The 12,789-nt window shown below is 38.9% G+C and overlaps 1 protein-coding gene across 4 annotated transcripts in view; it reads left to right on the top strand.

Moving 5' to 3' along the window:
• The window catches only part of LOC106869728 (apoptosis regulator BAX), a 134,077-nt gene extending 121,294 nt beyond the window's left edge, over positions 1-12,783 (top strand). For all 4 annotated transcript variants that reach the window (XM_014915580.2, XM_014915582.2, XM_052971527.1 and 1 more), the window contains exons 2-6: positions 3,805-3,951; positions 4,846-4,930; positions 10,648-10,780; positions 12,100-12,198; positions 12,432-12,783. In XM_014915580.2, the coding sequence (XP_014771066.2) occupies positions 3,805-3,951; positions 4,846-4,930; positions 10,648-10,780; positions 12,100-12,198; positions 12,432-12,542 (575 nt within the window). In that variant the 3' untranslated portion in view covers positions 12,543-12,783. The remainder of the gene's footprint in view (positions 1-3,804; positions 3,952-4,845; positions 4,931-10,647; positions 10,781-12,099; positions 12,199-12,431) is intronic.
• Positions 12,784-12,789: the final 6 nt, after the last annotated feature.

The following is a 12,789-nucleotide window of genomic DNA, read 5'->3' as shown; positions in this document are numbered from 1 at the left end:
TTGCCCCTGGGCTGGCTCGTGTGCGGGCGACACATGGAATCTTTCGGGCGGGATCGTTGCTGGTGCCCCTGGGCTGGCTCTTGTGCGGGTGACACATGAAGTCTCTCGAGCGGGATCGTTGCCAGTGCCCGTGGATTGGCTCATGTGCGGGCGACACATAAAATCTTCCGAGCGGGATCGTTGCCGGTGCCCCTGGACTGGCTCTTGTGCGGGTGGCACATAAAAGACACCATTTCGAGCGTGGCCGTTTTTGTGCGGGTGACACGTAAAAGCGCCCACTACACTCTCTGAGTGGTTGGCGTTAGGAAGGGCATCCAGCTGTAGAAACTCTGCCAAATTAGATTGGAGCCTGGTGTTGCCATCCGGTTTCACCAGTCCTCAGTCAAATCGTCCAACCCATGCTAGCATGGAGGGCGGACGTTAAACGATGATGATGATTATTATACATTTCATTGTGTTTATCATAATGAAACAGCTGTTGACTACAATTAAAGTATGAACTCTATATGCAATTTTATGCTTTTTATGCTAAAATATGTTGTTCTTAAAGATTGTTTTAGTTGATCATGTATATAAACCCAAGTTGGTCACACTTGGATTTATTGCAGTATAATAAAGTATTCTGGTCTAACAACAATGTATTAATTGAACTCTTCATATTGAGGATATATTCTTTGAAGTTTATACATCAATTTTTCTATATGGATATATTGCATAAAACAGCTGTGGTTATCACTTAATGCGTTTATCACAAAATGGAAATAAAGCAAATTGAAATGAATCAAAACAATTATACTGTGTACCCTTTCTATTGGTATAAACTTCATACGCACAACTCAGTTAGTATTGAATTGAAAATTTAGAACTCTTTTAAAAAACATTTGTATAGGAGCTTTCATAAATCAATATTTCTTGGCCTACATCAAAATGTTTATTTGTAAAGACTCTAATGAAGCCTGATACATATTTGTTCAGAATCATTTTACATGACTTTATTAGCATATCGATATCCATATTTCGTGATTGCTATTCTGTCTGTACCAAACTTCATTTACAAGGCATTAAGACAGGAGACAGCTGCTTAACTCTCTTCACACAAACCTGCCTTAACCCTTTAACATTCAGCTTACTTCATCAAATATAATGCTTATTTATTCATGTTGTTTTGAATTAATCATGCATTATCTTGTAGCTTCATGATATTGATGTTGAGACAGTATATTTTTAGAATGATATTGCTGAGGAGGTGTGAGATGTTGGATCTGGTCAGTTTTAGCATAAAGCACATAGAATATTGGGCCGGTTATGGCCAGTTTAAATGCTAAAGAGTTCTCTAGTTTTGTGATACAGACTTCCTTTTTTTTTAACCTTGTTGATACAAACCTGCCCAAGGCTGTCCACTGTTCTGTGTTGCAAAACTTTCCTGTTTTAACCCTCTCGGTACTAACCTTGCCACTTGGTTCTATGATACAAGCTTTCTGTTTTAATACCAGCCCCTTGTGCTGTGATCTAAAACACTTTTCATCTAAATTTCATGTTATTTTATGTTCCAATCATTAGATTAATAATCCTCTCTACTATAGGCCCAAGGTCTTAAATTTTAGGGGAGGTGCTAGTCAATTATATTAACCCCAGTACATAACTGGTACTTACTTCATTGACCCTGAAAGGATGAAAGACAAAGTAGACTGTGAAAGAATTTGAACTCAGAGCACCATTTGAGCGTGACTGTTACCAACATCGCCTTCCTGGCACTTGTGCCAGTGGCATGTGAAAAGACATTCGAGTGAGATCGTTGCCAGTGCCGCTGGACTGGCTCCTGTGCAGGTGGCACGTAAAATACACCATTTTGAGCGTGGCCGTTACCAGTACCTCCTGACTGGCCTTTGTGCCGGTGGCACATAAAAGCACCCACTACACTCTCGGAGTGGTTGGCGTTAGGAAGGGCATCCAGCTGTAGAAACTCTGCCAAATCAGATTGGAGCCTGGTGTAGCCATCTGGTTCACCAGTCCTCAGTCAAATCGTCCAACCCATGCTAGCATGGAAAGCGGACGTTAAACGATGATGATGATGAATATAGAAAGACGGACAAAATGCTGCTAAGCATGTTGCCTGGCATGCTAACAATTCTGCCAGATTGCTGCCTTAATCATCAGATTGATAATGACAATTATTTTTACTAAATTTTTTATAATCTTTGAAATTAATTGAAACAAAGGCAGTGTTTTTGGTCAGAACTATTGTAACGAAAGGGTTAAAGGGATCTAAATTAAGCCTTTTTTGTCAAAATTTTTATGTTAACTTTTGTACCAAAAAGCATATCAATAATGACTATTTTATTTTACTAATGTTGGTGTTATTTTAAAAATCGTTTCAATAGAAATTTGATCAGAAAATAGTTAAGATGTTATGCTGTTGAACAGGACATGAAATCACATGATTGCGAAACATACTGTATCATCATCATCTACATGTTTATTGTTTATAGAGACAGATTTTTCTATGGCTAGATATGCTTCTTGTTACCAAGCCACACCTGTTTCCAAGCAAGGTTAAATACCTCCATAGCCAAACACATTTACATAAAGTACTGAAAATGAATGGTAGTGCTTGTGTGACAGTGACACACATTTACAACTATTGTGCAAAGTCAGGACAAGGAAATACAAACATAGGGCGCAGGAGTGGCTGTGTGGTAAGAACCTTGCTTCCCAACCACATGGTTCCAATTTCAGTCCCACTGCATGGCACCTTGGGCAAGTGTCTTCTACTATGGCCTCGGGCCGACCAAAGCCTTGTGAGTGGATTTGGTGGACGGAAACTGAAAGAAGCCCGTCGTATATATGTATATATGTATGTGTGTCTGTGTTTGTCCCCCCACCATTGCTTGACAACCGATGCTGGTGTGTTTACGTCCCCGTAACTTAGCGGTTCGGCAAAAAGAGACCGATAGAATAAGTACTAAGCTTTCAAAGAATAAGTCCTGGGGTCGATTTTCTCGACTAAAGGCGGTGCTCCAGCATGGCCGCAGTAAAATGACTGAAACAAGTAAAAGAGTAATATACACAGTCAGGTGTGTGTGTGTGTTTCTCTCTCCTTGTCATGATATCACATGACTGTTGTCAATGAATACCATTCATTTCCATTATTCTGCAGAAACTTGTCTGGCCATGAGGAAATAACTGTTGTGTCGTCGCACCCAGGCGAAAAAGTAGGATCTCCCAAGACATAAATAGAGGTAGTCTGACTGTGGTAGAGTGTTGAGTAGCAGTCGAGTAGCAGTTGTGTAGTGGTTGAGTAGAGATAATCTGAAGGTGCTAGATAGCAGTAGCATTGAGACATAACAGAAACAAATAAGTGTTGGTGACAGGAAGGGCATCCAGCTGTAGAAAATCCACCTCAACTCCACCTGAACCATGCAAGCATGGAAAAGAGGGCATTACAATAATGATAACACACACACACTCTCTTTCAGTTTCTGTCTGCCAAATCCATCTGGAAGGTTTGGGTCAACCTGAGGTATAGTAGAACAACAATTGCCTAGTGTTCCACACAATGGGGCTGAACCTCAAACCTCATGATATGGAAACAAACTTCCTAACCACACAGCTACTGACTATGTGTGTATATATTCATTGTAAATAGGTTTGAAATATATTGAGAGAGGGTTTTGTTTTGTTTTGTTTTTTTCTGCCATTGGTTCCTCTGTAGAACTGAAATTTTCACTTCTTTTTGCTTCTTCTTATGTTATTTGTTGTATGACCATTGCCCTTCAATTATTTTATTTTATTTTATTTCTGCAGAACCGCCCAGGAAAAACTTAAACAGAGATGACGTGGGCAACCAGGCGCGGTGTTTGCTGAACCAGTTCATCCATGACAGAATGGAAAATGAAGGCTTTGAAAATCCTCTGCAAGAGTCCAACCTCATCGAACCAGACACACCAACAGGTAAGTCACTATCTATTCAGTCATAACTCAGCATTAACTTGCTTCTTGTACTTGCTCCTTGTTTCATGTTTTTTTCTTTTGCAGCCACCCATCTATACAAGTTGATTTCATCACTCTGGGAAAGCTTATAATATACACATATATAGTATTATTGGATTGCTACTTATCTCATGCTGTTTCTACAAACATTGATCAGGCATCAACCACATAGATAATATAGGCCTAAAACCACTTAAAAGGATGGCCATGGTTGGAATGCTTTTGATCATAAGTTTGCTGAGTTAAAGTTGAAGTAATCAGCAACTTATTAAAAAGTAAATTTATCAAATATTTTTCAATATATTGCGTAATTAGCTAATCCAAACTTTTAAGTGGTCACTCACCCTGCTGGAAATTGCTGTCAAATCTCATTCAAATAACCCTAACTGTACTGAAAAGGAAGATAAAAATTGGATAATGTAGTCCTAGATGTATAGTGCTTAGAAGGAGATTAGGATAGTGGCATTTAATCATAGGTCTGCTCAGCCAGTGCTAACTCAGGGCTAAAGAATAAGGATAAAAACATTAAGTGTCTACTACTTTATGGTTCTATCATTGCTACTTCATCAAGTTCAGTAAAATCTATGCTTTTGCTGATGAGGACTAATAAGACCAAAACATGTCGAGAGTTGTCTCCCACACTTGCTGAAATGTTATTAAAGTATTAGTCATTGATCCAATGTTGACTTTTTGTTACCACATTATTCCTAATTAGAATTCTTTTTTTAATGTTCCTTGCATTAAATACATCAACACATAGTCAATAGAACTTCCTTTAAGGTTTTTATCCATTGTTAGATAGCAGTGACCATTGCCCGGTTCTAACCAGTGCAATGTGTTTGTATTTTGATCCAGGTCCACCGATGTCTCAGCTAGAAGAAATAGGACGTGCTCTACGGTGTATTGGTGACGAATTAGATGGAGACCAAAGACTGCAAGAGTAAGTGACTCACTTCAGTAGTATTTGTCTGTTTGTCTCTATCTCTTTTTCTCTCTCTCACTCTCATATCTCATTTGCTCTCTAGCCCACATCTCTCATCCTATATCTTCTAGGCTCTCTCTTGCTCTTTCCGTCTATCTATCTGTCTATCTGCCTGTCTCTTTATTCTCTCTCTCTCTTTATTCTCTCTCTCTCTTTATTCTCTCTCTCTCTATTCTCTCTCTCTACTCTCTCTCTCTCTACTCTCTCTCTCTCTCTCTCTCTCTATTCTCTCTCTCTATTTTCTCTCTCTCTTCTATTCTCTCTCTCTCTATTTTCTCTCTCTCTCTATTCTCTCTCTATTCTCTATCCTCTCTCTCCATTCTCTCTCTCTCTCTCTCTCTCTCTCTATTCTCTCTCTCCTCTCTCTCTCTCTCTCTCTCTCTATTCTCTCTCTCTCTCTCTCATTGTCTAGTTCATTTCTCTGTGTCTCTCTGATTTTCACTTTCTCTCCAGCTGTCTTTCTTATCTCTACTTCTCTTTTTTTGCTCTTTTGTCTTTCTAGCTACCCTTTTTTCTCTTTCTTCCTCTCTCCTTTAACTGTATCTCTCTTTACCTCTCTCTTTCTTTCCCACTCTCTCTCTGGAGGGAATAAATAGTAATTAATTTTTAAATGTACATGAACAAACTAAGTTCTGTATTGCATTCAATCCAACCATCAATAATAACGACATGCATTTTGAGTGCGGACACAATTACACTGACACAGGGTTAAATCTGCCATTTGCTTTATATCAGCATCAGTGGGATATGAACTCATAATGCAAAGTACCTGATGAACTACTGCAAGGCATAGGTTGTCCTTCACTGTACTGGTTCTGCCAATACACTACCCTTTCAATACTAATGTGACTGATTGTTTCTAATCTACACTCACTCGCTCAAAAAACCTCATGTGCGGGTGACACATGAGGTTTTTCGAGCAAGATGAGCGTGGCCGTTGCCAGTACCGCCTGACTGGCCTGCGTGCCGGTGACACGTAAAAGCACCCACTACACTCTCTGAGTGGTTGGCGTTAGGAAGGGCATCCAACTGTAGAAACTCGGCCAAATCAGATTGGAGCCTGGTGTAGCCATCTGGTTTCACCAGTCCTCAGTCAAATCGTCCAACCCATGCTAGCAGGGAAAGCGGACGTTAAACGACGACGACGACGACGACTCAAGGCCTAAAATTTGGGAAAAGGGTTGGTGGTTGATTACATCAGCCCCACATCCTGAAGGGTACTTCATTTTATTGATAGGATGAAAGGAAAAGTTGACCTCAGTGGAATTTGAACTCAGAAATCAGAGTCCAATGAAATGGCTACTAAGCATTTTGTCTGAACTGCAAACAGTGCTGCCAGCTTGCTTCCTGAATAATAATGATGATGATGACGCTGACGATGACAAGAGCACAAACCTCTGCCTAGGCAACACCAATGTCCTCTCAACGATTAGCCGGAGATGATTTTTAAAATGAGAATATCTGAAATAAACAGGGCTGCTCTCACAAACGAGAATACTAAAAATGAACCTGACTTCTCTCAAACAGAAAAATAATCTAAATATATACATATATACTGAGGGAGAGGAGATGAAATACTAATACAGTGAAGGAGAAGTAGTGAGAGTAATAGCCATGACTGAGAGAGAGATGAAGTGGCAAAGAGAGCATCATATGAATGGGAAAGGAAGGGGTGATAGATGAATAACGAAGAAAGGAGTGAAAAAGCCGATAAACAGCATTTGAAGTGTGAGTATATGTGTGTGTGTAAAAGAGAAGTATCTTTGTGTGCATGTGTGTGTACAATGGAAATGGGATGGTAATGTTCAATGCTGAAAATGTGTGAGTGTATGTGTGTGCATGTACAAGAGAACTATGTAAAACTTTACATGTACATGTAAAGTAAAAAAAAAAATCAGAAAAATAATCCAGAATCCTTGTTTGGTACTGGATCGATCGCAAAATCTAATGAGACCATGCCAGTCACAAAGCCAAACATTCCTGAAAGTTTCATCCAAATCCATCCAGCAGTTCTTGAGATATCTTGTCCATGGTCAAACAAAGAACGAAAGGCAAAGCTGACCTCAACAGAATTTGAACTCGGAACATGAAGATGGATGAAATACTGCCAAGCATTTTGCCCAGTGTGCTAATGATTCTGCCAGCTTGCTGCCTTAATAATAATAATAATGATGATGATAATAATAATAATAATAATAATAATAATAATAATAATAATGATGATGTGTATGAAATTGAGATGAATACTGCAATGTTAATTTCTAATAATGATAATGATTACTGTATTTAAAAGGTTTAACAAACCACCCAATCTAACGTCAAAATGCCTGGTCCTTCTAATGACCTTTTAAGATGAGTTCACTCTCCTCTATGCATTCAAACTAGATTCATGTTTTCATCCAAAACCTATCAGTTTTTATACTGCAGATGTTTAGACTGGACATCGGTCTCACTAGTAAGGATGGAAGGCCTGCAATAGTCAGGGCCACTTTCTTATGTTCATTGAAATTATTGGATGGGAGCAAAAGGGGAATAGAAAACAAACAAACAAAAAAGAGATTTTATCGTTTTGGTGAGTCAAGCTTGCTTATCACTTGACTGGCCTAATTTTTCCATGTAGTTTGGAATGTGCGTGTGTATAACAGCTGCTTGTACTACTGTAATGTGGGTTATCCTTTCACTGTCCCGTTTTCTTTTTTCCTGGTAGTCCTTTAACTCTATTAATTGTACCAGTAATAGTAATAATTATCTTTTCTTCATTAGCCACGAGAGCTCACAGAGATACACAATAAACATGAAGAATGTTAATCAAGGGGTTTGCAAAGATATGCGTGGAGTCAGAGGAAAAAAATTTACGCAGAAATGAGAGAAGTGAAAGATGTTATGTAATCGAAGTGGAGACAACTTTTAAAATTAATAAGAACTCAAGTAATTATGCAGAAATAAATTTAAAAAAAAAAAAGAGAGGATAAACTTTTCAATCACATGGTTCCGGGTTCAGTCTCACTGTGTAGCACCTTGGGCTAGTGTCTTCTACTTATAGCCTCAGGCTGACCAAAGCCTTGTGAGTAGATTTAGTTGACAGAAATTCAAAGAAGCCTGTAGTATATTTGCATATATCTATGTGTGTGTGTGTGTGTGTCTGTGTTTGTCCCCCACCTTTGCTTGACAACCAGTGGTGGTGTGTTTACGTCCCTGTAATTTAGCGGTTCAGCGAAAAAGACCAATAGAATAATTACTAGGCTTAAAAATAGCAATCATAAGTCTTGGGGTTAATTTGTTCGACTGAACCTTTCAAGGTGATGTCCCAGCATGGCCACAGTCAAATGACTGAAACAAGTAAAAAATAAACGATAAGATTAAAACTAAAACAAAATATACTGTAAACAATAAAAAAAAAAGGGAAGACAATATCTGGAAAACATCTAGGATTCTCACCCACATATGAGTGAGAAATCACTTGTCAGGTCATGTTACAACACCCCATCATTGTCTCTACCCACCTGCCACTATTTGCACTACTGTCTGGTGGAATAAAAGGTACTCATTAACATTTTCTGCATGAATTATCTCTTATAGTGTGAACTTAATTGCTTTTCATTGATTTGTACTTCCAAGCACAGTACTTACCGCAAAAATATGTCATTGTGTTAATAAGGCACTGGTTATTCCTATGTAGGTGGAGGCGCAATGGCCCAGTGGTTAGGGCAGCGGACTCGCGGTCATAGGATCGCGGTTTCGATTCCCAGACTGGGCGTTGTGAGTGTTTATTGAGCCAAAACACCTAAAGCTCCACGAGGCTCCGGCAGGGGATGGTGGCGAACCCTGCTGTACTCTCTCACCACAACTTTCTCTCGCTCTTACTTCCTGTTTCTGTTGTGCCTGTAATTCAAAGGCTCAGCCTTGTCACACTGTGTCACGCTGAATATCCCCGAGAACTACGTTAAGGGTACACGTGTCTGTGGAGTGCTCAGCCACTTGCACATTAATTTCACGAGCAGGCTGTTCCGTTGATCGGATCAACTGGAACTCTCGACGTTGTAAGCGACGGAGTGCCAACAACAACAACAACATTCCTATGTAGGATACTGAATTTCAATTCACCTTTTTCTTTGTCCCTGTCTTCATTATTGTTTTCAGGATGATGCTCCCCATTACACATTTTTTTTGTCGTTTATCCCCTCCTTTTGGCCTTTCCCTTTTTTTCTTTTTCTTCATTAGAGTAAATAGTTGTTGTTGTTGGTTGGCACTCCGTCACTTACGACGACGAGGGTTCCAGTTGATCCAATCAACGGAACAGCTTGCTCGTGAAATTAACGTGTAAGTGGCTGAGCACTCCACAGACACGTGTACTCTTAACATAGTTCTCGGGGATATTCAGCGTGACACAGTGTGACAAGGCTGACCCTTTGAAATACAGGTACAAGAGTAAATAGTAATCTGCAGCAAACGTCCATACCTGATAGTTATTTCTTTATCTGTCACCTGTATTCTTTCTCTTCGTCAGCTTAGGTTCCCATAGAGAGATACCCATGAGAGAGGAATCATCACATCGAATTCATGAATCATATCTCTGAAGAATTTCCTCGCTATCATTTGCTCTCTTCATGACAACATAGAGTTCATTGTTATCAAATGGGTCAGCATCACCATCATTTGAGGTCAAAAGTGGTGTGAAGCAAGGGGATGTCTTTACACTAAGCCTCTTATTATTATACTTCTGTGCTGTTCATCTAGCTCAGTGGTTCCCAAAGTGGGCTGTACTGCCCCCTTGTGGGTGGTGGAAAGATCCAGGGGGTCATTGAAGAAAAGTAGAATGATAATGGGGCGGCCAAGATGGGGTGATAGATGTAAAAAAAAAATATATTTTAATAGGTTAATTAGGTTTAAGTTCTATTTGTGAAATACAGTTGTTTTGAATTTGCTGCAGAAAGTGGTCTATATTTGTGGTGGGGAGGGTGAAGGGGGCACTAGGAATATGTCCTGGATGCCAAGGGGGCAGCAGCCTGCAAAAGTTTGGGAACTACTGATCTCGCTGATGTAAATGAAAAGCTACTTTGCATTTAGATCTAAGAACCAAGTATGATGGAGGTGCTTTCTGTTGAAGACAATCCTTGTTGAAGTATAAAATATCAATGAATGCCAGTATATGTATGACAATGCGTATGTGTGTGTGCACTTATTTTGACATTATGTGATGATAGCAAGTAAGTATTGCTGTCATTTTCATGAAAAACATGTTTAACTATGGAAAAATATTGGGTTGTCCGGAAAGTTCATGCCGATTTTTAAATGAAAGAAAAAGGTCAATAAATACTTGCCATTACATTTTTAATCAACCAAATATGAACCATTTTGTTGCACAATGCGTTTCCATCTTTCCTTTAACTTGAAAATACCCTCTTCCCAGAATTGAGGTGGTTTCATAGCAAATAAGTCGAAAGGTAAGCTACTATAAATCGGCATGAACTTTCCAGATAACCCAATGTAATCTTACTTGGAACTGGGTGAGTGTTGGTGACAGGAGTGGCATCCAGCTGTCGTACAAAAATCTGCTTCGTAATTTCTGTGTGACCCATGCAAGTATGGAAAAGTGGACATTAAATAATGATTATGTTAAGGAATACATTTTCTAATGTCTGATTTAATCCTGACTTTCCGTTATTCTCTTACAGTTTGGTATCAAGAATAGAGCCTGAAGATATTCCCAATACATTTCTCAATGTTGCCAGTGCTATTGTCTCTGTAAACCTTACTTGGGATATAGTGGTTCGGTTCTTTTACTTTGCCTACAAAATGGCCATCAAGGTGAGTTCTAACAACTGCTTTATAGTTTTTTTTTCTTCTTTTTGTTTTCTTTCTGCTCCATTTGGCAGAGGGTCAGTTATTGGTAGCTGCATCAATTCCATCATTCTGGGAAAACTTGCAAATATACACATGCATCTGTTTGTCTCTGCACCGCAATATTAGAAGGATCTTTTAAGCTTAAAGGGTCCTTATGCTTGCAAATCCTTCTTTTCCAGACTGGTCTGCTTCTTGGAATCCCTCTAGCCTGAAGTCTGAAGTCGACTTTGCCTTTCATCCTTTTGAGATCAATAAAATAACTACCAGTTTAGCACTGGAAGGTCAATGCAATCAACTTACATCTGCCCCAGAATTTGCTGGCCTTGTGCCAAAATTTGAAACTATTATTGTCGTTGGTGGCGGCGACGGCGGGCTTGCAGAACCGTTAGTGCTCTGAATGAAATGCTTAGTGGTATTTTGCCTATCACTATGTCTGAGTTCAAATTCCACAGAGGTTGACTTTACCTTTCGTCCTTTAGGGGGTCGATAAAATAAGTAGCAGTTGATTACTGGGGTCAATGTAATTGACTCATCTCCTCCCCCAAAATTGCTGCCCTTGTGGCAAAATTTGGAACCATCATTTATTATTATTATTATTATCATTATTATTATTATTATTATTATGACTTTGCCTTTCATCCTTTCAGGGTTGATAAAATAAGTACCAGTTTAGTACTGGGATCAATGTGATTGAGTATCCACAAATTCCAGGCCTTGCGCCTATAGCAGAAAGGATTATTATTAATATTAAGGTGGTGAGCTGGCAAAATCATTAGAACTTTGGACAATACCACAATGCCTTGTGGTATTTCTTCTGCCTCTTCATGTTCTGAGTTCATATCCTACTGAAGTTGACTTTGTTTTTCTTCCTTTCAGGGTTGATAAAATGAAGTGCTAGTTCAGTATTGGTGGGGGTCACTGGAAACTAACTTCCTTTCCTCGTCCATAAATTACTAGCCTATATCACAGATAATAATGATTATTATTTAGTTTTTGTTTCGAGGGCAGTGAACTGGTAGAGTCACTAGCAGACTGGCCAAAACGCTTAGCAGCATTTTGTCCCTCTTAATGTTCTGAATTCAAATTGCTTGGAAGTCAACTTTGCCTTTTATCCTTTTGGGGTCGATAAATTAAGTAGGGGTTGTTGTAGCCAACTAGCCCCATTCTCCCCACCCCCCAAATTTCAGGCTTTGTGCCTATGGTAGAAGGGATTGTTTTTGTTATGTTTTTTTTGTTTGTTTCTCATGCTGAATGTCAAAATCTTTTCCTTTTATATATTTCAGGCATTGGACCGGATTCCTTTAATCCGAGCCATCATCAACTTAGTTATTAATTTTATAGTAGACAATCTTGCTGATTGGATTCTATCTCGAGGTGGATGGGTGAGTAAATATTTGAGAATTTTTGGTAAAATTCGGTTAGGGAGAGACAATTAGTTCCCTGATATTTGTTATGTTCTGAGTTCTAATTCCACTAAGGTCAACATTACCTTTCATTCTTTCAGGGTTGATAGAATAAGTATCAGTTGAGCACTGGGGTCGATTAACTGACAACTTAGCCCCTCTCCCCAAAATTTGAAACCAGTGATTAATTTACATTTTCTTTGTATTTACAGGAAGCCATTGTGGAATATTTTGGCACCCCAAAGAGGCAAGCCTTTGGCGTTTTAATAGCCGGTGTTCTTATCAGTGTTGGCGTCTATGCGTGGAAGAGTATTGGTAATTAAAAATGAGTTAATCCATTGAACAAAAAAAAAAAAAAAATTCTAAAATTTGGTCAGTACGATACACAAGAATTAAAGAAAAAAATGACAATAATGGAACAGGAAAGAAAAAAAAATGAAGCTAAAAGCAAACTTGTCCCGTCTGTTCTCTCGGTGGTTTGCACAAGAAATTAATTCATTGTTTTTTTACTTGTAATTTATTTTAATTTTTCTTTGTTTTTTTTTCCTTTCCTTCCACTTCCAACTTCCC

Source organism: Octopus bimaculoides, chromosome 11, assembly GCF_001194135.2.
Source record: "Octopus bimaculoides isolate UCB-OBI-ISO-001 chromosome 11, ASM119413v2, whole genome shotgun sequence".
Taxonomy (NCBI): Eukaryota; Metazoa; Mollusca; class Cephalopoda; order Octopoda; family Octopodidae; genus Octopus; species Octopus bimaculoides.
This window is presented reverse-complemented; position numbering and strand designations above follow the sequence as displayed.